At 41.1% G+C, this 26,847-nt stretch overlaps 1 protein-coding gene across 2 annotated transcripts; it reads right to left on the bottom strand.

Moving 5' to 3' along the window:
- Positions 1-254: 254 nt before the first annotated feature.
- Positions 255-10,198, bottom strand: LOC143109169 (UDP-glucuronosyltransferase 2A1-like). 2 transcript variants are annotated; one of them, XM_076271819.1, is made up of 2 exons: positions 10,173-10,198; positions 255-1,773 (listed from the first exon to the last, which is right to left on the bottom strand). In XM_076271819.1, exons 1-2 carry the CDS (start codon positions 10,196-10,198, stop codon positions 255-257), a joined length of 1,545 nt encoding a protein of 514 aa, XP_076127934.1. The 2 variants fall into 2 exon arrangements, with proteins under 2 accessions (XP_076127934.1, XP_076127935.1); XM_076271820.1 differs by lacking the exon at positions 10,173-10,198 and having other exon boundaries at positions 255-1,805.
- Between the last annotated feature and the right edge of the window lie 16,649 nt (positions 10,199-26,847).

The raw sequence follows: 26,847 nt of genomic DNA, 5'->3' as shown, positions 1-26,847 counted from the left end.
ATCTTGTCACATTTATGATTTTTATATTCATATCACCCTTTTTGTGTGACAGACTGTGAAGCTCACCACTAGGAAGTATTCTGCTTCTCATGCACTAGGCATGTTCACCTATCAGAAGTGGCATAAATTAAAGAGACATTTGGAATATTGAAGTAAATCTTGACAATGAATAATATTCAAAGATCACATATCTGTCAGAAAAATCTAACTAGACATTTTTTACAAATCGTGCAGCCCTAAAGGAAAAGACAATATTATTCAGATTTGACCTTCTTTTTGAATAAAACTGAGAGACATTTTTTGATTGCCAGGAACATAATCAATAGTATGAGCAGCAGAGCCATGAGCAGAGTCAGAATGACGTCTATAGAATAATAAGCAATCCAGGACATTCTGAAGGACTGAGTGCGCAGGTGAGGGGCTCCTCCGTTCCTCATGACGAACTCGATCCAGAAAACTGCCCGGTCCAGAGGCTTCATGGGCTGGTCATGGTGGATCCTGGAGAGCCTCTGCATGTTCTCCTTGTAGGACGGCTCATAGAGCACTTCCTCTAGCGCCTCCTTAAACACTGCTCTGTCTAGAGTACAAAAGTCTACTACCTTAGCGGTTCCTCTTGCCTCCATTTTGAAAAGATTATCAGGCTGATCTAATATCAGAGGCAGGCCCACTATCGGGACACCATGGTAGATTGCTTCTTGGACACCATTGGTGCCCCCGTGGGCTACAAATACTTTAGTCTTTGGGTGCCCCAGCAGGTCATTTTGGGGCATCCAGCCCACCAATAAGGTGTTGTTGCCAAGAGTCGAGGGCTTGGCACCCTCATGTCTCCAGATGACCTTTTGCGGAAGCTGAGCAAAAGCTGCCGCAATGTTCTCCGTAGTATCACTTGGAAGCTCGCCAAACAAAGTTCCAAGGGACATGACTATGACCCCATGTTCCCCTGAGCTTTGGACAAACTCTTCCAGATCAGCAGGAAGTGGTTTAGCAGGCTTGCATTGGAAGCCACTCATGTAGACCACATTAGGCATGGTTGGGCGTGGAAAGTCAAATGTGAAGTCATTCCTCATGAGCCAGATATCAGCATCCTGAAACAGGGAGAAGTAGTCGACGTCAGGGCCAAAAAACCTTTTGCAAAAAGCCGTGTAGTGAGAAGAAACCATCATTGGCCATTGAATAGAGCCCACGGTCCAAGCCAGCACATTCTGAAGTCTCTGGGAGAAAGTCATTTTGTCCGTCAGTTCCGTTCTTGGGAAGGGGACATATGACAGAGGGGAGGGAGCAATAGCATAGTGGGCCTCTCCGTGGACCGTCCACCTCACGTTAAACACCAACGGAAGACCAAGACGTCGCGCCAAAAAGACTCCGTTACCTATGCCTGGATCAGTAAGGACGACATCAAACTTGGCATCTGTGAGCGATTTCATGAGAGCCTCGTCTTGAAACATCATTGTCAACATCTCACACATTTGTCTATGCATCTCTGAGAACTGGCGTATTAATTCTAACTCAAACATCATACGACTCCAGAACTTTTGTTCTTTCCGTATCTGCAGCAGTCTCTTCACAAAGGATCCAAAGAACTCCTCATCAAAGCCTCCAGCGGATGGGATAGTGATGGACGTGTAATGGGGAGACTTCTCTTTAATGTACCAGCTGTCTGAGGGTCGCACTACGGTAATGTTGTGGCCTCGAGAATGAAGCTCTTCAATGATGACCTTCATGTTCACCCAGTGGCTGCCATCTGCTGGGAACACCAGAACTTTACCCCCAGAACTCATGGACAGAGTGACCGACAGCACCAAAGCTGTCCAGGTAATGTGATGCATCTTAACCAATCTGAAAGAACAGAACAAAAAGAACCAGTCACTATGTGCCCTGCTAATATTGTTAAACTTCCCTGATTCAAACGTTACTCTTGACTAATTAGGATTGTTAGCTTAATGCAAATATAACTATGACGTAAGTTCATTTTTTCTTGTTGTGTTAAACCAGCTGTTAGGCTATGAATGAATGAATGAAGCCTTTATTGCCCCGGACCTAAGGAACTATTTGTCTTGTACTCAAGGGAGACACGTTGAACCTTTAAGCACAGACAACATTAAATAACAATAAAACAACACCCAACAACATTAAGACATGGGGACAAAGAAACAACAACAACACGTTACATTTACAAGAGTAGCCTACATTTTCTAAATATTGCATTACTACTGCCACAGTGCTTACATTTATGTACAGAAGCGTCCTACATGGAGTTATGAAAAATGTTAATGTTAATACCTTGGAGAATGTAAAATGAATTAGATGTACAATCAAGTCATTTTCATCTTTTTTACCATGTTGCCAGGGATGGGCAGTATTTCTAATACATGTATTTAAAATACGTATTTCAAATGCAAAATACTATTTTGTAATTGAAACACTTGAAGCGAAAACTATCATTAACTTGTTCAGAAAATTGAAATAGTCTGGCGAGGTGGGGCCACAGGTTGGCACATTCCCGGGATGAACCTGCTGCGTCCTCATCCATTGTTTCGTCCATGGTTTCGTCTCTTATCTAAATCTGACCATGGAGTTGACTTTGGCGGAAAGCTGAAGGTGATTGCTGATAGGCTGTCCCAATCAGTGGCGCCTGCACAATCCAATCACATTTGAGAGAGAAACAACAAATTGAGGGTTTCCGAGATTTTTTTTTTCCTTTTTTAGAAGTAGTAACAGGTACTCACGGTTATGGATAGAAATGTAGTGGAGTAAAGAGTACAATATTTCAATATTTCAACAATATATCAGCTGGAGACTTCGCTCACTGCCATGCACAACTGAAAGGCTGAGGAAGTCATTTGTCCCCAGGGCCATTGAACTGTTTAATGCTTCACTAAAGGGAAGAGGAGAGATAGACTTCTCTGCTTAGTCTGTCTGCCTCTCCATCCTCTCCATGTTTGAGTACTGACTGCCCACTACTGCTTTACTACTGTTTTACTACTGTTTTACTAATGTCCACAGCCTAATGTTTTTACTACTGTTTTCCTGCTACACTGTTTTTCATGCTATATTAGCACACATGATCAATGGCTTCTGCTACAATACTGAATTGCTGTAACCCTATTACCTCAACCTGTTCTTGCACTGACATAGTTTTTTTTATAGTTTTTTATATTACCATGTCTACATTATACTTTACTCTCCTATTTGTCCATATTATTTATGCTGGTCTCTAGACCTTATTATTGCACTGTTGCACTGTTGGACTAATGTTGGACTACTTTTTGCACCTTCACCATGACACTCACTCTCTTGAGCACCTTACCATGCACACATAACTAAAGGACTACTGTTAGACTACTTTTTGCACCTTCACCATGACACTCACTCTCTTGAGCACCTCACCATGCACACAGAACTACAGGCCCTGTCACTACAAGTGTACCATTTCTGCTGTAAGTGCATGTTGTGTGTGATGTCTACTGAGACCCCCTGAATTTCCCCTTGGGGATCAATAAAGTATCTATCTATCTATCTATCTATATTTGCCTTTCAAAAGTCATGAGTACTCCCCAAAAATGATACTCGAATAAAGTACAGATCCCTCAAAATTGTACTCAAGTACTGTACTCAAGTAAATGTACTCCGTTACTGTCCGGCTCTGATAAAAAGACTTAGCGCTTTCTCGTAAATTCATTTGACCTTATTTCAGAAGAGTTTGACTTATTTTAAGATGTCTCATCCTGATAAAAATGCACATTTGTCTGCCAGTGCATTAAGGACATTTGTCCTAAAAACAAGCAAATGTGGCTGCCAGTGCCAGATTTAATTTAAATAATAAATAGTGCAATAATGTGTGTGCCTGTGGCTGACCTGTTAAGTAGTTGAATGCTCCTTGGCACAAATTATGCAATTTTGCTTTTGTTTGGGGCATTTGAAATGTTTTTTTTGTATGTATTTGTTGTTAATAGACTCTCCCTAGAGTTGCAGAGTATTTATATTTTATCTTGTAAAACCACCATTGTACAGTAAATACTTCCCAAGCCAGAGGACTAGCAACAGGCGAAGACAATCTCCAAAGAGTATGTGACCAGGTAATGTTTCACGATTCTCGTGAGATGTTACTGGGGCGCCAACAGCCAAATTGCAAGGCTGGTTTTCTGCCTGCGGGGCACTACCAGCTATGGTGCGTGATTCTTCCTATTACAAGTTTGTTTACAATGAAATAATACTTTGAAGCTGTTATATTCAGGTAACAAACTTGCATAGGATGTCTTTAAACCAACTTCCATTATCAAGACTAAACACTTAAAGAGTGGGAATATGCAGTATAGAGAAAATGTAACTTAAGCCATATGCATTGCAAAAGCAAGTAAAGCATTCACCCAAACACAAAGTCTTCCTCATCCACTTCAATTAAAGCTACACAATCTTTAACAAGATTTTCACTTTTACAAAGCTAATTTGATGGTAAATTAACTTATAATAGGTGAACTGTTCACTTAGCATAGCTGTACAGCATAGACGTAGCGAGTATACCGAGAATACCAGCATCGCTGGTTTCGTGAATTCGCAAGAATCGTGAAACATTACCTTGTCAGTAGATATAGATCTTTGGAGATAGTTTTTGCCTGTTGTTAATCCTTCACCTCCACAACAAAAGCATTTTCATTGTGTAGGAGGGAATAAGTCATGAGAAGTTTGCTATTTACAACAGCAGAGTAAAATATAAATATATCGTGACTCTAGAGGGAGCTCTACAGTCGCCCAAAATACCTAAACCTGCATAGTGTACCTTTAATCGTTAGTTTCATCAAAATGTTTGCTGTTCAGTCTGTCCATCTTAAGCAGTTTAAATGCATAAATACATCTTTGCAGCAGCCAAAATAAAATCCAGGATGAAACATCCCACTAAGTATACCACTCACCCGGCAGGGGACAGTCTGAAGAGAGGGCAAGAGTAATTCAGGGTGGACTGAAGTCATGTAACAGATGAAAACCTTGCTAAAGACAGTACCTTAAATAAACCACTCCCAGTTACGACATGATCTCTGGACCTTGCTATATCTACAGTGGAAAACAGAGCCAAAGTTTGCCTGTGCAGCTCGGGTAGACTGTAATCTGTCACCTAAGGCAATAAATGTGTCCATTCTCAATGAAAGACATTGCTGAAAATGTGTTTTTGTTAAACAAATGGCTAAAATGTGCTTTTGTTAAGCAAATGGCTAAAATGTGCTTTTGTTAAAGAAATGGCTAAAATGTGCTTCTGTTAAGCAAATGGCTAAACTGTGCTTCTGTTAAACAGAAGACTGAAAAGAGCTTCCTGCATTCATGTGTTCTTTTTATTTTTTTCCTTTTCGTACTTTGCCCTCTTTGACAGATTTAGTGTGAGGCAGAGAGTCACCATAAACTGAGTTAAACGAGGTTTGCATTCACCAGTTGTGAGGGAATAATACAGTATGTTCAGATAAAAACCCATGGATAGAATTATTGTGAATATAATGAGTGAAATTACAAAAATGCACACAATATGTTCTTCATATTGAGTATATTTTTGCTGCATTCCTTTAGACCAGTGTTTCTCAAAGTGTGGTCCGCAAGCTATCCTAAGTGGTCCGCGAGCAGACGTGGTAAAATATAAAATAGATGAGTTGTTTGCAATATTGAACTTGTATGTAAATCCAAACATTTCTGCAACACTGCCAATGTAAGCTATGGCAGTGTTCTCTGACACAATAAGCAGGGTGCAAAGACAATAAGCAAGCTATTGTGTAATATACTGTTGAAGTAGGTCTACTTTTTTTTTTTAGCTAGGTGGTCCGTGAGGCTTTTTTTATTGGTTAAGTGGTCGTTCGTCTGAAAAAGTTTGAGAAACACTGCTTTAGACTTAATAAAGAAAAACATAACACTGTAAACAACAAAAATAATGAACAATATAACTTTGGCAGATGCGATGTGCACCCTGGTGTCAATAGGCAACAATGCTATTTGTACCTGAAGTGATGGGGATAGCCTGTGTAGGTATTTCCACCTGAGTGTACATAGCACGGAATAGCAGAATAATGGGGTCTGTGGCACAGGCATACTGTATACTGCATTTCTACGGTGCACTACCCAGCCCAGGACTGAGGTCAGCTGGAGGAAGTTTTGGCACTATGGATCCCGACTGAGGTCAGCTGGAGGAAGTTTTGGCACTATGGATCCCGACTGAGGTCAGCTGGAGGAAGTTTTGGCACTATGGATCCCGACTGAGGTCAGCTGGAGGAAGTTTTGGCACTATGGATCCCGACTGAGGTCAGCTGGAGGAAGTTTTGGCACTATGGATCCCGTCTGAGGTCAGCTGGAGGAAGTTTTGGCACTATGGATCCCGTCTGAGGTCAGCTGGAGGAAGTTTTGGCACTATGGATCCCGACTGAGGTCAGCTGGAGGAAGTTTTGGCACTATGGATCCCGTCTGAGGTCAGCTGGAGGAAGTTTTGGCACTATGGATCCCGACTGAGGTCAGCTGGAGGAAGTTTTGGCACTATGGATCCCGACTGAGGTCAGCTGGAGGAAGTTTTGGCACTGGATCCCGACTGAGGTCAGCTGGAGGAAGTTTTGGCACTATGGATCCCGTCTGAGGTCAGCTGGAGGAAGTTTTGGCTATAGGCTATAAACCCATATGCACTGATTACAGTGTGTGTGTGTGTGTGTGCACTATGGATCCCGTCTGAGGTCAGCTGGAGGAAGTTTTGGCTATAGGCTATAAACCCATATGCACTGATTACAGTGTGTGTGTGTGTGTGTGCACTATGGATCCCGTCTGAGGTCAGCTGGAGGAAGTTTTGGCTATAGGCTATAAACCCATATGCACTGATTACAGTGTGTGTGTGTGTGTGTGCACTATGGATCCCGTCTGAGGTCAGCTGGAGGAAGTTTTGGCTATAGGCTATAAACCCATATGCACTGATTACAGTGTGTGTGTGTGTGTGTGCACTATGGATCCCGTCTGAGGTCAGCTGGAGGAAGTTTTGGCTATAGGCTATAAACCCATATGCACTGATTACAGTGTGTGTGTGTGTGTGTGCACTATGGATCCCGTCTGAGGTCAGCTGGAGGAAGTTTTGGCTATAGGCTATAAACCCATATGCACTGATTACAGTGTGTGTGTGTGTGTGTGTGCACTATGGATCCCGTCTGAGCAGATGGTTACTGAGAAGACGGTTACAACTGAACTTATTTAGTAATTTTGTCGACACAGAAAACTCTGTGGACTATGGGACACAAAAACATTCCCACTTTTCAGTGTACAGAAGGGTGTGATTGTGTAATGACAGTTGGGGAAAGAAAGATCCGCCTGCTCTGCAGTGTTAGACTCTAATGGGCAGGATGTAATTTGATACATGGCCAGAAATGTGCATTATCTAAACTCCTAGCAAATACCACTGCTAGCAAGAATGTCTTAGAATACTGACCCATGAAAACTGTTTTAGACAATGAGATCACTTGCGATCAGCCTGAGCACTGTAAATAAGTATTATTTAGTATTTGGTCTGTATCAGAGATGTTACAGTATAATGAGGAGACACAACACTCAAAGAATCCTCCAATGTGTGGGGTTTGTTAGCCTTATAGAGATTTGGGCTGACTGACCATCCCTGATCTGTGATAAACCAGTTTGCAGCAGTCTGCATAGTTGTTTGTCTGCTGTCTATAGTGTCAGGCAACTCCCTCACATTGATCCCAGCTCTTGTTCTTTGGCAGCCCATCAATAAGCAGTCAATACATGTCACATGTCCGTTAGCACCACCACATGCCAGGCTCATCGACAGATGCCCTCATCCAGGGTGATACCCACTCTTCAGATGCCCATACACTCTCTCAGAGGACAGCCATAACAAATTCATCAAATGCAAAAGTTCATATGGATATTTATGTGAGGCATTTTCCAACGGCTACATTTTGGCAACAAACTAAGGGGAGGCTGTAGTTCTAACCAAGGGAGTGTGTGGATCCAACAAGCAGGTGAGGTTCTAACCAGATGAGTAGGCAACTGTAGCTCTGATTTTTCTGCAATTTGAATTGTGTATTTTCTTTCCATCATTTTCAATTTGTTCAGTAGTTATCCTGACTGAGATCATGTCAGTGGGTTTCTCTAAAATTACCATATAATGAAGTTTCACAAAGAAAGAACTACTTTACTGGGAAATATGTCTTTAAAGAGGCACACAGTTGATGTAATCTGTATACTTAATTTAATTAATATTCTGTGAATGTGCTGTTCCATGACACTGTATCTACAGTATATGGACCATCTATAGCATTGTGTATTAAGGGAATTATTACGATATAACGATAAAGGTTTAAAAAAACTCAAGGTTATTTACTCAATTCTAAGATGCTCTAAGTCTAATACTGATGTCATCAGTGCAGGCATTGGTTGTTTTTAAAAGCACTTCTAACCCTACTCCCCTGTCTGTCATGTATAAAGCCTGACACATGTCAGATGAGTGGTTGTAATTAGTTCTTGGGTTTGAATTTGTAAGTCGCTGTGAACTGTAAAATTGTCAGATGGATCTGCAGAGCAATTTAAATGCTAGGGTTTGTTGTTACAGTAGTTTGGGTTTACCCAGGCTACAGCATTCAAACGAGACAATCATCAGAAATATTCAGCCAAAATAATTTAAAAAAAAATCAACATTTTAGAGTCTCACAGCCTAGACTGTCAAGACACTTTGTCCCAAAATGTCCCTAGGACACATGCAAAAAGCTTGCTAGTGATTATAAGAACCATTTTGATTGCTCTGATATTAAAGATGCAGTCAGGGATTGCACAGGAAGTCGCGTTTGTTTGTGTTTATCTTTAAATGTATTAGCAGACACGTTTGTGCAAGAAAACATACATTATATTTTAAACAAGGACCAAACTAAACAGGCCAGAGAGGTACTGTAGCTCTGATTTCCGTATTCCCAGAGACATTCCATGCAGGGTTTTGTTTTTGTTTGGGGGACAGGCTGCCCCCACTTTGTTTGTTTCCAGTTTTCGGAGCCTGGGCTGCCTACAGAGACCGGGCTTTTTTTAATAGTGTGCTCACGGAATGGGCAGCTAGTGGTCGTGTGGAGATGATTGCTGAATGTGACAAAAAAATGTATGGGCTTGAAATTATGTAAAATCTACACCTTTAATAAAGGCTTTTCCATTAATTATTTAGAAATTGTATGAATAATTTTGGACATGGCACTTTTCATCTGTATCCTTAGGACACTGTTTTACTATCTCTTGACATGTGTCAATGACATTTCCAGTCAGAAGAATCCTATTGGTCAAATAAAAATGTACTTTAAATCAAATTTTGCCAGGGGTTTATGAATACTTCTGGGCGTTTCACCGACCCAGTGCATCATGGGAGCCCTTGTGGTGGAGGTCTGCCGAGCTCTGGGATGGGAAGTGGCAGCATTCACTCATCAGTGGAGAGCGTGGGGGCAGAAGATTCGCCCCCCCCAGCCCTCTCTGCCAGACAGGACCCCCCTGGACAGGAGCATCCTGCCGCCGAGCCCCTCCCCCGCCACAGCAAGATGCAGTGGGAGGGAGCCTGTCACCATGGAGACTGCCTCAGCAACCGCCTCCAGCTCATGTCTCTGGTCCGGTGCCAGGTCATGACCACTCCCACTAAGGGTCTCAGGAAAGACCACTCCCCCTACCCATCAGCCCCGGCAGTATTCCACGCCCATCAGCATATCCCTGAGTTCCACCAGTGCAACAGGCATGTACACATGGCAGGATTGGCATGTGTGTGTGTGTGTGTGTTTGTATGTTTCTGTGTTTGTCAAGATTATATAATATTTTGTGGATTGTGGGTTTGTATGTGTGCGTGTGTGTTTGCACGGTTATACAATGTATCTGTTATGTATGTGTATGTATGATTCAACCTTTGTGCTTGTGTCGTCTGTAAGTTTGTGTGTGTGTGTGTGTGTGAAAGTATGTATGTGACAGTGTGTGGGGGTTTGTGCAATAGTGTGTGTGTGTGTGTGCTCGTGTGTATGATAAAGCCTTGTGTCTCATAAACAACCAGAGGTTTGAGTTTATTCACAGTACCACTTCAAACATTACAATAATCCAGTAGGGGTACAAAGACAGACGGGTAGAGTGAATGGGTCCATACACAGTTACAACCTGTAACCAGATGATAAATAAATGCACATAAAGCGCACCAACAAAAACATAACATACTTAACATTACATACACATACATCCCAGTGGTCCATGAGGAAACAGTTTTATATTAGATATATATTAGTAGGAAATTATTTTTTAGTTGTCTTTTGAAGTTGGAGATAGAGGGCAACACCTTGAGGCCATCATCAATCCTGTTCCAAATCTGCGGCCCCCTACAGGCAACACATACTGGAGCGCACATGTTGGCGACATTTACCTGATATGGTATGTGTGCTGGGGGCTGGAGATGGGAATAAGACTACACAATCTAGGGTTGAGCCTGTTGACAATTTTAAACATAAGGCAGGCATTATGAATCATTTAGCTCAGCTAATCTTAGTAACTCAAACCGGTGAAATAGAGGGTGGGTGGGGGAATTTATCTCTGACCAGGACAGGGCCCGTATGACTTTCTTTTCCTAGGATACAAGTTTTTTAAGATGGCTGGTGAAAGTGTTGCACCATATCACATTACAGTAGTTAAGGTGAGGTTCAAAGAGAGTTTTGTACAAAGTGAGAAGGGCAGACAAAGAAAGGAAATGTCTGATCTTATAACAAGCTAACATACTTGGACAGTTTGTTTACAAGATGGTCAATATGACATTTAAAGTTGAGAGTCATCAATGTGGACTCCTAGGAATTTAGTGGCATGCACTCTTTTTATTTCCTGGCCATTAATTTTAATCAGGCAGTGATCAATGTTTTTTACATTTTTTGTTCGATTTAAATAAAATGGAATTTGTTTTGCTGACATTTAATAACAGTTTGTTACATCATTAGGTGATCTCGGTGTATTAAAGAAGCCCTATGCAACAATATTAGCAAAAATGACCTTAATTATGCAGGTTGAGAGTCGTTCTAAAGGTTCTACAACACTTTTTGGGTCGTTTGGTGGGTGCTTCGTCTCCCCCTAGTGCTTCTCCGCAGAAAAAACGAATATGCAACTTTCTGGTCCCGTCCCGAACAAATCCGGATGTGACTCAGCGGAAGTAGGCCTATCCAATCGCGTCTCAAAAATGTAGTCAGATTGTAGTTTCTAAGAAGACTGCAAAACGGCCTCCAACTTGGCTTTGTTGCTGTTGAAATTGTAAGTAGCCTACCCTTGGGTGAACTTCGTTTTTGTAATGTGGTTTGATAGTCTCTTGAACAATGTGTTTGCTCGACCGTTTTATTGTGAGCCCTGTATGTGTTTAGCTTGGTTTCTTGATGGCTAGCTCGCTAGCTAGTGGGGGTTTAGCGTAGCAGTCACTTGCTACCGAAGCTGCAGGGGAAACTATGTCGTGAAAAATACGAGCCCAAATCAGGCGAAAACCCAGAAACAGCGAAGGAATAACCAGACTTGCATAGGGCTTCTTTAATATGATCCAGAGAAAACTTCAGTTTAATTCGTCCCAGATATAGACAGAAAAAATTGCAGATATGAGTTAATAATAATAATGCCACTTAAGGTAGGCCTATACTGTGTGCAGCTGTGGCTGCTTTAGAGCGTGTAAAATAGCCATGGTGCTAGATATAGGAATCAAACTGAATTGAATTGGGTCTTTGGATCTTCTTGACAGGTATGACCCTCCTGACCTTTCCTCCAAACCCCACATTCTGCCCTCTTTGCCCCCGGCGATGCGCCCCATCGTGCCCCCATCTGTGGCTGTGTCTGGGCCCGCCGGGGGGTGGGAGCCTGCCATGTCCCGCCATGCCCAGATGGAGGCGCTGTTGTGGGAAAATGAGAAGCTGAAGAAGGAGCTGGACACCCAACAGGATATTAGCTTCAGGATACAGAAAGTCAGTGTACATACATACAAACACACACACACGCACGCACACACACACACACACACACACAGCTAATATCAGTGTGCTTTTGGCAGCTTGAGCAGGAGCTGAGGCACGTTTCTGATGCGTACAGTCAGCTGATCCAGACCTGCGCTGACAGAGAAGCTGAAGAAAACCAGCAGAGGGAGCAGTTACTGCAGGAGATCAGGAGACTGCAGAAGCACAACATTAACCTACAAGGTACACACACGCACACATGAGACTACAGCAGCACAACACTAACCTAAGATAACATACACACACACTTACACATGAATAAACACACTTCCACTTATGGACAACACTACAGTCAGGTAATCTGAGTCATGCTGTTTCATGATTGGTGGTTTTCTTTGACAGACAGATTAGAGGAAACCAGTCGACAGGTCACCGAGGAGGTGGAGATAGCAGACCAACACCAACATCAGATGATGGCCCTCATTACACAGAGTGAGCTCACACACACACACACACATAAACTATACCGCATAGCGGTACAAAATATGACCACTGCTCAATCCTGCACATTCTCTCCGCAAAAATAAATCATGCTTGTCAATTTGTCTCTATCTCCATCTCCTACTCTTGGAACTTTTGTGTGTGTAAATGAGTGTGTGCATGTGTGTTTGCTTTTGTGTGTGCTTCTCTCTCTTTTACCACAAATCGCACTTAGACCTGTTAGAAAGATTGCCTTTAACAGAAAATCACAAAGCAGTACAAAATCACATCCAAGATGACGTGACACATACACATAACTCGTGGGTCAGAATCGATTAAAACTTTAGTTGAAAGACTTTTCCAGATTCAAAAATATGAAACATGAGTGATAATGATCTTAGTCAAACATCCAGTGAACAGCAGCACTCGTGTGTGTGTGTCTGTGTATGTGTGCGTGTTAATGTGTGTGTGTACGTGCGTGCATGTGTGTGTGTGCCTGTGTTTATGTGCGTGTGAGTGTGTTTCAACATCATCCTCTATAGGCAACCCTTTGCTCAACACCATCATCTACAGGCTGATTAATGCACAGTCACTAAATGTACACATACATTAATTTATTGTTTTGCCACCCATGAACAGATTTTCATAAATTCAGAGGGTGCAATAATTGTTAGCCGAAGATACTGTACATGCGTTTACAACTCCTCATTTTTGCTTTTTAATTTCTAACTAGGTAGCGCTATACCGCAAATGAGTGGTAATGGGTTGCGTTGAAATTGTCCCTTGAGACCAACTTAAAAAAAATATTTGGTCATTCTAGTGCCCACGGATATTCACAGAAAACTGTGTCCGCCCTACCCTCCTTTTGGGCGGTCCATGCGGCGGGTGGGCGATGGATCAAAACGATCAATGGTTCCGTGTAATCCATGTGGGGCTACATGCACACCAAGTTTCGTGCAGCCCAGTCTTTTAGTGTCCCGGGAATCGTTCACACAAAATTGCACACATATACACAATATACATACACTTGCAAACAATTACATTTTTGTGAGGAGAATGTGCAGGACTCAGCTGCGGTCATATTTTGTACCGCTTTGTGATACATCTAATTTGCATCTCTTCAGGGTGTGTTGCTGGCCTAGGCTCCCCTGATCTGTGTGTGGATTGCTTGACAGACTTTCCCAGTCAGAGTTGTGAAGTTGTGAAATACTGTATAACCGCATATTCTGTTTTTTGAATGCTGACGACTGGCTACATTTAATAAAATCCTTTGGTGACTGTCGTTACTTAGTCTACCTGTTGCTAGCTTGACTCAAGGGGAGACAGGGAGGGGGCCTTCACTAACTTGCGGGGCCCTAGGCAACTTGCATAGTGTGCGTATAGGTAGATCCAGCCTTCTGCTGGCCGTCAAGGGTATACAATATTTGGAAATTTAGCAAACCTAGCATTAGTCATTGAAATGAATGGGGGTAGTACTTCCTCACTATCTTGTTCTCTCTGTCTCTGTGTGTGTATATGTGTTTGTGTGTGTGTGTGTGTGTGTGTGTGTGTGTGTGTGGGGGGGGGGGGGGTTTCTGTGCATGTTCAGACGAGGCACAGCAGCAGGAATGTGCGTGTCTGCAGCGTCACCTGCGTCTGCTGCGCGTGCGCTGGCATGAGCTGCGCGTGCATGCGTTTGCAGTGGAACGCGCTCTGGGCGTGTCGGAGCGGCGCACCAGGGAGCTGCAGATGCAGCAGAGCTGCGGAGACACCGCTCAGCAGCTGCAGGGGGCGCTCTCGCGTCTGCAGGACGCCTGCGTGCGCAGAGAGGAGCTGGACATGGAGCTGCGAGTACAGTTACAGCAGCAGCTCAGACACACGTCTGACAGGTATAAACTCACCTCACCTGAGACTGATACACACTTTACAGGTAGACTCACCTGAGCCCAATACACACCTGTCCTCTTTCTTATTTTCAAACTCAGCAGCTCTTTCCCAAATGACCAGCCAGACCCAGATATGGAGAGCAGGTAAGCGTGTGTATGCATGCAAGAGCCTGTGTGTGTGTGCGAGCTTGTGTGTGTGTGTGTGTGTGTGTGTTTGTGTGTGTATACATGCATAATTCATGCATGCGTGTGTGTGTGTGTGTGTGTGTGTTAGGCTGGCTGTGATGACCGCTTTAGTTCATCAGAAGGATGAAGTAATCCGCCACCTTCAACAGAGGCTCCGAGAGGCTCTGAAGACTGCTGCCAGCAACCACAGTCAATCCATATTGAGTACAGGTAATTTCACACACACACACACACACATACACACACACGTGCAGGCGCACACACACACACACACAATCATGCACATTATGGAGATACATGCTACATGTCTACAGACAGGATCAGACTTGGGGGGAAAAAGAAGGGAAGAGCTGGCCTGGAATCTTATCTGACTAGTCTATAAATCTGTCAGCTCATTCATGCTGTCCTGTGTGTAGAAGCAGGGAACTCCGAATCAGAGGAGCAGCGAGCCGAGTGCTCGTCATCCACTCTCTCCAGCCCTCAGCCCAAGACTGCAGCAGCCAGCAGCCTGCCCCAGACCCTCACCCCAGCCAGCAGCCCCGGCTGCCATTTCAGTGTGGCACCCAGCACCTCCAGCCCTGTGCCCTGTGCCAGTCCAAACCAGGCCAGTTGGGGTGAGAGCATTACAGTATAATCATAAACAGATGTAGCCATTACATACACACGGGCACGGCACGCACACACACACACACACGCACGCACGGACACACACACACAGACACATTATCCATACCTCCAAATTGATTAAAAATCCACTCAGTTGAAGCACCTCTAAGAGATCAGAGCGAACCTGATGAAGCGCTTAGCGAAACGTGTTATGTAAAAAAATTATAAAATAGTGATCAGTGTGCAGTGACTTTGATCTTTCACTTTTGGATTACACCTCTAAGAGATCTTTATTTGTCTATTTGTTTGTTTTGTCTCCAGACTTTGTGCAACAACTGACCGCCAGACCTCCTGACCGGCTGGAGGGGCTAGACGTGATGCAGGTGGAGGCCGTGGAGGTGTTTATATGAGGATCAGACAAGTCTCCAACACAGAAGGTTTCAGGACTAACAGAGAAGCTACACCAGGCGCGTAACTGAAGCGTTCCGTTCGCAACGCGTAAAATCCATTTTAGAAGAATGGTCTATTTTTTTCGAATGTACTAAATCCAAATCTGATTTTTAAGTGATCAATAATGACTTACAAAGATATGAATGAATTTTAAACCAAACTACACTTTTAGGAACTCTCACATCCTCATGTATCTCTTGTAAGGAAAGTCCTGTAGCACGATTTCAATGAAAGACTTTGAATGTTCCATTATGCAAAGCTGTCATGCAGCATTTCATTACACAGAATAAAGGTTTATTACACTGGGTCAATATAGTGGAGAGGAGGCTTTAACAAACAAAGGCAACTTGTGCATTATAATTAATGCCTTATGCTGCTTTATACAGTAATTACATACACTACCGTTCCATTGTTTTTTTAATCAGGGAAGCAGTTTTCAGACTTTATGCAATCTGAAAACTGCTGCCCTGATTTAAAAAAAAACAAACAATGCAACTGATCTCAGCTGGTATTCTGTCTGTGATGGAGTGGAATGGAAATTTCTAAGTGACCGGTAGTGTATATTGCCATGCATAAATTATTGTACAAATATCTACTATATGTATGATAATAACATATACAGTATGTTTGAAATTACGGTACTATTTTTGTTAAATCAATATACAGCAGGGGAAATAAATATTGAACACGTCAACATTTTTTTCAGTAAGTATACTTCCAATGAGGCTATTTGCATGAAATTTTCACCAGACATTGGTATTAACTCCGATAATCCACCCATATAAAACAATCCAAACATTAAAGTCCATAGGTAGAGTTATGTGTAATAAAGTGGAATGATACAGGAAAAAAGTATTGAACACGCCTGCTGAAATTTCTTAAATACTTTGTGGAAAAGCCTTTATTTGTAATGACAGCTTCAAGGCATTTCCTGTATGACGGATTGTATTAAACAGATAGTCATTTAATATTGAAGATTCCAGGGGTCCCTCTTGTGAATCCTGAACTTTCTAAACTGTTCAATTGGATTGAAGTCAGGGCCTCGATTTCCTTTCTCTGAAAACAATTGAGAGTTTCCTTTGCTGAATTGTTTGGATACTTGTCCTGCTGGAAGGTCTAGCCATGTCTCATCCTCATCATCCTGGTGGATGTAAAGATTCTCAACAACAAAATGACTCCATGCATCATTCCTTCAACTGTATGAAGTCTGTTAGTACCATGAGATGAAAAACAGCCCACACCATGATGCCACCACCTCCAAACCTCACTGTTGATAGGATATTTTTAGGGTGTTGCACAGTGCCATTTCTCCTCCAAATATGGTGTGTAGTATGACATCCAAAAAGATCAATATTTGCTCTTGCCTGACCAGAATACATTCTCTCAGCATTTCATAGGGTTGTCCAAATGTTGTGTAGCAAACTTTCAACAAGCTTTGACATGTTTTTCTTCAGCAATAGAGTCATGCGGGATGAGAGTGCATAGAGGCCATGGCGGTGGAGTGCATTACCTATGATTTTCTCTGTAACAATTGTACCTGCTGCCGCCAAGTCTTTCTGGAGCTTTCTCCGAGTGGCCCTTGCTCTTGGGCTACTCTTCTGACTATCCTTCTGACCTCCTGGTCAGAAATCTTGCAAGGACATCCTGTGCATAGCCAGTTGATGATGCAGTGATGTTCCTTCCACTTGCAGATAATGGCTCCAATACTGCTTGCTGGATGATTGTGAAGTTTTGAAGTGCATCTGTAACCAGTTCCATTGATATGTTTTGCAACAATAAGGTTGCAAAGGTCTTGGGACGAGCTCTTTGCTTTTACGCATCATGAAATGTTTCTTGTGTGACACCTTGGTAACAAAAAACTTTTTTATAGCCCACCAGTATGTACTAACCCAGCTTATATCAATTTGCACAGATAGGAGGGATAATTTCTCTAACTACTTATAGATTCCAGTTTGTTCCTTGCCATTCCTTACCTTTGTGTACTGCTTTTTCTAAGTGTGTTCAATACTTTTCCCCTGTGCCATTCCACTTTTTTACTCATAAAACTACTTTTAGACATTAATGTTTGGATTTTTATACATGTGTGGATTACCTAAGTTAATACTAATGTCCGGTGAAAATGTCATGTGAATAGCCTCACTGGAAGTATATTTACTGAAAAAAATGTTGACGTGTTCAATACTTATTTTCCCCGCTGTATCTTAAAGGTCTGATTCATGTCTGAATGTAGTGGACTGCTTTAGAACTTGGTATGCACAACCATGCATACAGCAAAATCCCAAATGAGCATAAACCCATACACTGCACGAACAGACTACAGAGAGAGAGAGAGAGAGAGAGAGAGCGAGAGAGAGAGAAACAGAGGCAGAGACAGACAGACATATGTGGTTCACACACACATACATGTATACTCGTAGTCCATTGATTTATGGGGTGGCAGTATGAAACTCGTGACAAGTGCCCCGAAGGCAGAATTGAATTCACTTCACGAATGTGTCCTTGTGATTAGATACACACACACCACATGCACACACACACACACACAAAGTATGTGTGTATCATAGCTGTAAAAATGATTTGCACAAGTAATTGTCAATATTACAAATATGCCCTGCACTTACAAATCTATTCTACGGGTACAGATCTGTCCAATAGCTAGGCCTACAAATCATCCTACAGTTACAAATATCTTACTATTACAAATATATTATACAGCTACAAATCAATGTTCTACATACACAAAGCTCTGCTACAGTTATAATTTTTTTGCACAACCTTGGGGATCAAAATGCCTCATATGTATTGTGTGTATCATGCCATGTAACTGAAAATTATTTGCAACGATAGAAATTATTCACATAATTATTCATATGTTTTTTTTATTTTTTTATCCTATTGTGTACATTTGTGTAATTTATTGTTTTATGGAATGCTGTATGTATCATGTAGGTGTCCTCTGATTTTACAACATACCTCAACTTGCACTATGCTGTTGATTAAAAAAAGATAAAAAAATACAAATAAAAAACGTGTAATACAATCACACAGTGTGAATAAACAAAACAGATAACAGAACACCAAAGTATTGTTGAGACAAAAATGAATGGATGTAAAGTAACTTATTCACTCCTTGATTAAATTTCAAGTTAAGTTAAGTTTGGTTACTAAGACCATAACTTTAGTTCAAGAGTGGTTAAATGGATAAATATTTTAATATATGAATATGAATAAATATGAATAAATAGCAAGAACAAGAGGCTGAGTTTACATGATTATATGTATTTATTTTTCATTCTCTTTTTTATCTGCTTGAAAGTGCATGTATTCTAAAAGACTTTGATCAACAACAACGTTTTTAACTATGTAAGGTCAGTGGAAGCCGCTTGCGTTCTGAAACATTCTGAAATGCCATAGTCATCTCAGGTGACGGGTTTTGTTTTTTTTCACTGGAGACTCCACTTGAATGAATGTGATTAGTCAAGTCAAGTCAGTTTTATTTGCGCATGCAGAGTGCAACGGTGCTGACGGAGTGGCGTAGTCGCCAGCGTACGTGATTAGACGTGATTGATAACCCTCTAAAGAAAAATAATACTTTTGTAATAATCTAACTGTTTCTAAATCTACCTATCTAAATCTGCTTACCTTTCCTTGTACATATTTTTTCTACAGATTGTTGAAGACCTGTGTTGTTTAAATCTCGAACTCCGGTGAGTTAAAATATTCAGCTAGCATTCTGCTAGTGAGTGATTAGCACTGTTAGCTGCTAGTGCATGAATAATGATAGAGTATCGAAGCCATGAGGTAGCGTTGTCAAGGCAGCGATATCACTGGATCTAAACAAATCAATCTACCATTAGACGGGGATCACATTAGCCAGCAGCAAGCGGCAGGTTTTCTATTGTCCTCAATGGTTCGGCAGCGGAACGGTGGCAACGCTGGCGTAACGCTAGTGTGGGTACCTGATCTGCACGGGTTACCAGATCTGCATGATTACGTCATAATAGATGATGTGTCGCCACCTCATTCGTCCAAAGTCGAGAGTAGAATAGAGTGGTGAAGTCCCGCCCCGTCCGTTTGCCTCCATGGGACCTATCTTTCAAAAAAATTTGAACGGCAGTCTATGGCGAAAAATAAATTCTTTTCTGGTCCCGGTTGACTTGTGCCTTGAATTACCAATATGATGTTTGTCAATTTTAAAGACAATTTTTCATGTAAAGACATTTGCAGTTTGTTTCGTAACTATTGAATTACAACATTGTGAAAGATTGTAATTCCAACGATCACAAACCCATCAGTCGCGCTAGTGACGTTAGCTCATTCACAGCCACACTAGATTGTACAAGCATACCAGCAACAGGTCTTAATTGGGCTTTCCTTGCCGAAGAAAATACCATGAGTCAGAGGATTAAACACATCAGGTAAGTTGTATTCGTCCATAGACTGTACATTACATACTGTTAAGTGACATAACAGGCAGCAAGATGCAACCGTTAACTAGCATAACAGCTCTTATCGTTTCATTACGTTGGTGACGTACATCGTTCGAGACGAGAGATGTAGTCCACTGAGTGGATTCGCACAAAACCAACATAACTTTTGAAGTCTATCGAACAACAGTACTTTCTTGACGTGAAAAATTATCTTTTAAATTCACACACATCATATGTGAAATTTGTGGCACAATTCAAACTGGACCAAAAAATAATTGGGTAACACTCCATAATAAGGTGCCATAATAAATAGCAAACTAGTAATTACCTAACCCTTTGTTAATTGTTACTAACATATCTATTTGGTACAAGTTAATAGTTTTTTCATCATTAATTAAATATTAGTTGTTTGCATAAAAACTGTATGTTAATGCTTTAGCAAATCTATTAACTAATATTGCATTAATATGTGATTACTAATTAACAGTTATATCTTACATCATTTAAATGTTTAATTGCAAACTACTGTATATGTTAATAGAAAAGTTAATGACATATTATTATTTAACTAATTGTTATTAAACTGTCCTTCTGCCTATCCCAATATGAACCACTCTCCATAAGACCCTTACAATAGATAGATACTTTATTGATCCCCAAGGGGAAATTCAAGAAAAAAACATGGAGCTACCTTGACATGTTGCCACTGTTGTCAGCGCCGGAACCGCTTGCAATAACGTTGGCTAAGCTTAATTAATATATTAGTGGTATATAGCTATAAGCGTGGGGTCCCTTATAATAAAGTTGGTTAAGCTTAATTAATATATTAGTAATATATTACTATCAGCATGGGGGACCCTTATAATAAAGTTGGTTAAGCTTAATTAATATATTAGTAGTATATAGCTATCAGTGTGGAGCCCCTTATAATAAAGTTGGTTAAGCTTAATTAATATATTAGTAATATATAGCCTAACTATCAGTATGGGGGACCCTTATAATAAAGTTGGTTAAGCTTTATTAATATATTAGTAATATATACCTATAGTCAGACGGTGAAGGGACTGAGACCAAAACTGGCTTATCACATTTATTCTTTTAGGAAAAGTTAAAACAAAACAACAAGTTGTTGAATGGGCTATATTACATGCATCATTCCTATACCATCACTGTCAGCCCTACTAGCAAGGGAGACATGGAATGTTCAGGTGCACAGAACGACAGTTTATTAATATTCTGAGACTCACTAAACACTCACAGACGTAAACCATACGGAGGTAATGCATAAACATAATGCTAAACTAAATGTACATTCATTTCCTGCTAGACTGAATTGCACTTTCCATGCACACTAAGCTAAACTGCTTAACTACACTGAATGCATGGAAAGTTGCTAGCGGAGTTTACAGCTAGCTAGTCACGTTAGAGTCAGTGTGTATGAACTCGTGGTCATAATGAAAACATTAATAAACGTTCTCTAAGTCGCTAGAATTGCACCCAAATCTTAAAAATACATGTAAAGTAACATAATACAGGTGGTATATCAAAGTTTTCAATTTAAACAACATTTCACAGTTACAAAAGTGGGGAGTGCTTTATACAGTCAACCTACCCAATGCAAAGCATACCGCTTCTGATCGGCTATGGCAACAATACAAGGACAAAACGCAGCAGAACTGCAGTATAGCGTTTCTCCAAAGGGGGCTCCAAAACACCAATATCAATAAAGCTGCTTAATTACGGCGAAAATCTAGCCTAGCGAAAATCACATACAAACACTAAACTACATTTCTAACTCTGTTACACCCCTCCCCTGAATTTCACCAAATCCAAGCAGCAACCAAATAGTACTTCCAAAGGCAAAGAGTACACTACTTTCAAAGACTAGACAGAGAGTCACCAATTACAGGACAGCCAACCACAAAGGTATCCAATAAGGATGAAGTGGAAGTAGAGGAGCGCAAACTCTCACACAACCAACCACTGGCAGTAGGGTGCCGTATGCACCCCACAAGACCATAAAGCCAATATCCATAAATTCCATAAATTCTCAACAAAGCTAATCATAAAATCTAGATAAATAATGATATGTCATTAACTTTTATATTAGCATATAGTTTGTAAATAATAATAAATAAACATTTAACATTTAAATGATGTAAGAAATAACTGTTAATTAGTGCCAAAAATATATTTAGTTAACTATTAACATATATTAATACAATATTAGTTAATAGATTTGTTAAAACATTAACATACAGATTTTATGCAAACAACTAATATTTAATTAATGATGAAAAAACTATTAACTTGTGCCAAATAGATATTTTAGTAACAATTAACAAAGGGTTAGGTAATTACTAGTTTGCTATTTATTATGGCACCTTATTATGGAGTGTTACCAATAATTGTTATCTCTCCATTAACTCCCGTTCATAATTTTTTGAAAGATGGGGCGGGACTTCACCACTCTATTCGGCTGGGTTTGAACAGAGCCCATCTACGGAGAGCCTCCCCACTCTCTATTAATCCCATACAAACCGAATTTGGCTGCAGTTCACCAGAGTTCACCTAGATGGCGATCGCGGGCAAGTCCAAAATACATGGGGTCCTATGGAGCTACATGGCTACATTTATTGTTTTCACCTATTTAACAACTGAAACCCTCAGATTTTATTTTATTTTTCGCAAAATGGATATGGATTATCAATCAAAAGTGAAATAATCTGGGAGCCATGTCCTTTCGTTTTAAAACAATTAAGTGACTTTAAAAAATATAATACTCAACCAAGTGAATTGTCTTTGCCTCCCCTTTCGAATACAATATTCAAATTACTTGAAAAAAAAAAAAAAACTAGATGTACCGCATAGCGGTACAAAATATGACCGCCGCTCAGTCCTGCACATCCATTCCGCGAAAATAAATCATATTAATGAATTTGTCTCCATCTTCTACTCCATCCCCCACTCTTGAAACTTTTGTGTATGCTTGTTTGGAATGTGTGTTTGCACACATTCCGCACACAAAGTAGCCTACTGGCGCTGCAAAGGTGAATAGATTTGTTTCTGGGCCAAAAAATCTGTAGCATTGTTATAAAACCTTTAAAATCTCTAAACAATCACAAGTAGGGCAGTTCATCACAGTCCATCCATTGCAACTGGACTGATGAAAGGTACACCTGTAGGCTACATTGTATTTGGGAAAAGCAGAAGGTAGCAGCATAATGTATTTATTTATTTATTATTAAACAAAACAAACCCTGTCAGTTCCATGCAGTTTTCAACAGCTATCAAGAAGACAGGTCATGTCATGGATTTTTGTGAATGTTTATTCTTCTACATATGCATAAGTTTAGTCATCTAGTTCAAATGATATTCAGCTTCATTGTCAATGCACAAATTAAATACCAGTAGTCTAAAACAAAATGCCGTTTTACCCAGTGGTGCAAATAACTGACATGTCCAAAAGGGCCTTCATGAAATGCGTTGCGAGACTGCTCATACACATTTTAACGGGCAAAGTTGAATAGCTACTGTCCGTTATTGTTTGTGCAAATAATATGCTGATTCATGTTCCCTTGCATTTTGCAACTATGAGGTCCATGGTTAAGCTCAATCTTTTGACACAATCTTTTGATTTTCACCCAGCCTAGTCCATGGTAGGTGCCCGATAGAAATATTGTTTCATTTTGCGATTGAGATATCCACGCACTGGCGCCCCCCCTGCGACGTGTTCGCCCCCCGGTTTTAGAGCTATTCTGAATGCAAAGATGCATAGAGGGAGATATGACAAAACCGTGACTGTTAACAAACTATAAGCTATATAAGGTAGGCCCTATGCTAGGCCTATTACACAACACAAATTGTCACTAGGCTATGCTGGCGACCCAAATAAAATCTCCTTTGGAACTAATGGCTTACACCTTACAGTATCAAGCTGCCACCTCTTGTCGAAAAGTTAATAGTTTTGCATATCAGTAGTAATACATTTCACGTAGCTGTGTGAATCACGGAAAGGGCGAATGAAGTGGACACTTCTAAATGGAACCCAACCCACTGTACAGTAGCTCAAGGTCTGTGGCTAAAGCAGCCATAATTAAAGCGTTATCATTGTTTGGATACTTCACACAGACGTGTTTTTTAATCGCATAGACTACAACTACCAAGCTGGAATCAAAGCACATCGACTCCCCTCTCACACCCTAAACACGCACTTCGAACAAACAAAAAGCGCCTCAGTCTCACGGAATAGCCATAGGCAAAACTGTATCTGACCGGTGTAACGTTGGTACTAAATCATCCATCGCAAAGAATGATTTTTGTAGCACGTGCAACAAATATGTGTAGGTACAGCCCTGCCCTGAATACATCTCAACATGCGCTCTAAAACATCTGGTTTAAATGGAGATGTAGATCATCACGGGTGCGTTAATAAATCTACATTGCGGCGAGTTGACACAAATTATTCACTTTGACGAATTTATGTAGTTTCAGTTACTTTACTTTGAGCCATGCTCTTCCTTACTTGAATCACCTTTGAAAATAGAGGATTGAAGTAGCCTATATGGGTGTTTGGGAATGAACGTTGACTCAGATGCTTTTTGAGACCTTGAGCAGAAATGTCCCAGCCCGGTGTTTAGGATGCATCATAGACAGGTTATCTTTCAGGTAGCCTATATATTTTCCATTAAAAAACCATCACGTAGCGAACGTGTTGTGGCTAACTCACTTAGCTCCTGTTAGTAGCCTAGGTTATGGTCATAAGCAAATGAGATGACAGTCGAAAGATACAATTAGTACTGTTATCGATTTGCTTGGTAGCCTATAAACGCATTTATGGTTTTCTACAAATACATCAATAATCAAATTGGCCTCCATCACTCAACCATGCTAACGGTAACATTATTTTACCTACGTTCTGCTATTGATAGGATTATAGTAGCCTACCTGCAGTAAAAAACAAGCATGTCCGATAAACATTCTCAGATTTATTTCGGCTTCAAGAGGAAATGGGAATTACATGTCATGCAGAAATCATCCTACCCTTAGACGTTCTCTGCGGTAAACTACTGTACTACTGAGTCTGACTTGGTCTGGCTTTCTACGTAAACGTGATCTTCAGAGGCTAGCCGGGAAGAGCTACAACAGAGGGCTGTTTTCAAAAACCTGTTATATCCGCGAAACTTTCCCCCCATGGACCATCCAACGCATTCAAAAGTAACGGATTCTAGCTATTCCAGGCGTCATGTTTAATAAGCTGCCCTTTTTTTGATGAACACATACAGAGTTTATAAATGATATCCTTTAATTTCATGTTTCCATATCATTATGACCTGATTCGAAATTATGTATTTATTCATGAATTAATTACAAAAGATTTAAAATGTTCATTTTACACCTGTCCGCCATAGCCCTTTTCATCTCGCGTACCTCCTAGAAGCAGCTCGCGTACCACCGGGGGTACGCGTACCACAGTTTGGGAATCCCTGTCCTAATGTGATATATATACATATACACACACACACACATACATGTATACATACATATACATGTACATCCACGTTAAACATTATGATGCTCCGGAGGAAATTTTCCATAACTGGACCTCGCTGAAGGTTAATACCTGTCCTAAGTTTAAATATAGCTGCAAGCAGCAATGAGGGGGCCAAGCAGAATAGGCCGGAGAAGCCACGGTGACTAGATAGAACTCAGCAGACACCCGGGATCAACAGGGCTGAAACAGGGCTGAGTATTGCCACCGCCTCCGCCAGCCAGCCCCCCCACCTAATCACCCCAGCCTGTCCCACCCCGTCCTGCCCTGCCCTGCCCTTGCACGCACGCATTAGAATTAACTGGATGGAACATGTTGTCATCAGTTTCACATCAAAAAATAAAAGATTGATAAAACACATCAGCAACTACACATCAAAATGCAATATTGCTAATTGCAGCACCCCCTACAGGTCCTAATGGGGTCATGAATATATGTAGTAAGTTTGGTTATGATACATGGCAGGGTTGCTGAGATATGAGCTCACTTCCTGTTTGGCGGCTTCACCACCAATTTCGATTGGCTGTTATGGGCGAATGCTTTTGTCAATTGTTCCAGAGAGCAATATATTGATAGGTTATGGTCTGAAGATGGTCTGTGCCAATGTTGGTGAAGATCAGATGAAATTTGCGACCTGTGAAAACTTTTTGATGTTTTTGATTAAATCTAACATGGCGGCCGAATCAATTACGATGACATCACAAGTTGGCCTGGGTCGGCCTAAAGACCTCCAACAGTATTACCAGACACCACTAGTACATTTTAACTCCAAACACAACAGCAGCTACAGGCCAAAAGACATGTTTCTTAATTACAGTGCCCCCTAGAGGTTAAAGGTCACCAGATTTATTGAGTGTCCCCCTGATTGGGTCCTGAGTCCATGCACCCAGTTTGGCTTTGATACATGCAAGGGTTGCTGAGATATGAGCTCACTTCCTGTTTGGCGGCTTTGCCGCAAATTTCGATTGGCTGTTACAGCCGAATGCTTTTGTCAATTGTTCCAGAAAGCAATGCACTGATAAGGCATGGTCTGAAGATGGTCTCTGCCAATTTTGGTGAGGCTCCGCTGAAATTTGTGACCTGCGAAAACTTGTACGTGTTTTTGATTAAATCCAATATGGCGGCCGAATCAATTACGATGACATCACAAGTTGGCTTGGGTCAGCCTAAGGACTTTCAACAGTAGTACCAGACACCTCTAGTGCGTTTTAATTCTAAGCACAACTGCTGCTACAGGCCAAAAGGCATGTTTCTTAATTACAGCGCCCCCTAGAGGTCAAAGGTCACCAGATTTCTTGAGCGTCCCCCTGACTGGGTCCTGAGTCCATGGACTAAGT

Source organism: Alosa pseudoharengus, unplaced genomic scaffold, assembly GCF_046254945.1.
Source record: "Alosa pseudoharengus isolate Yale_2024_CS ecotype anadromous, Long Island Sound unplaced genomic scaffold, YU_APseudo_1.1 YU_APseudo_1.1_scf_7, whole genome shotgun sequence".
NCBI classification, from domain to species: Eukaryota; Metazoa; Chordata; class Actinopteri; order Clupeiformes; family Clupeidae; genus Alosa; species Alosa pseudoharengus.
Note: the sequence above shows the minus strand (reverse complement) of the source record. Positions and strands in the feature narration are given on the sequence as shown.

Bases quoted from the DNA above. Each gene is read 5' to 3' on its own strand.
- LOC143109169 (XM_076271819.1), bottom strand. From the start codon at position 10,198: ATGTTAAGTATGTTATGTTTTTGTTG. The intron at 1,774-10,172 runs GTGCGCTTTATG...TCTGTCCATGAG, and splicing joins AGTATGTTATGTTTTTGTTG to TTCTGGGGGTAAAGTTCTGG.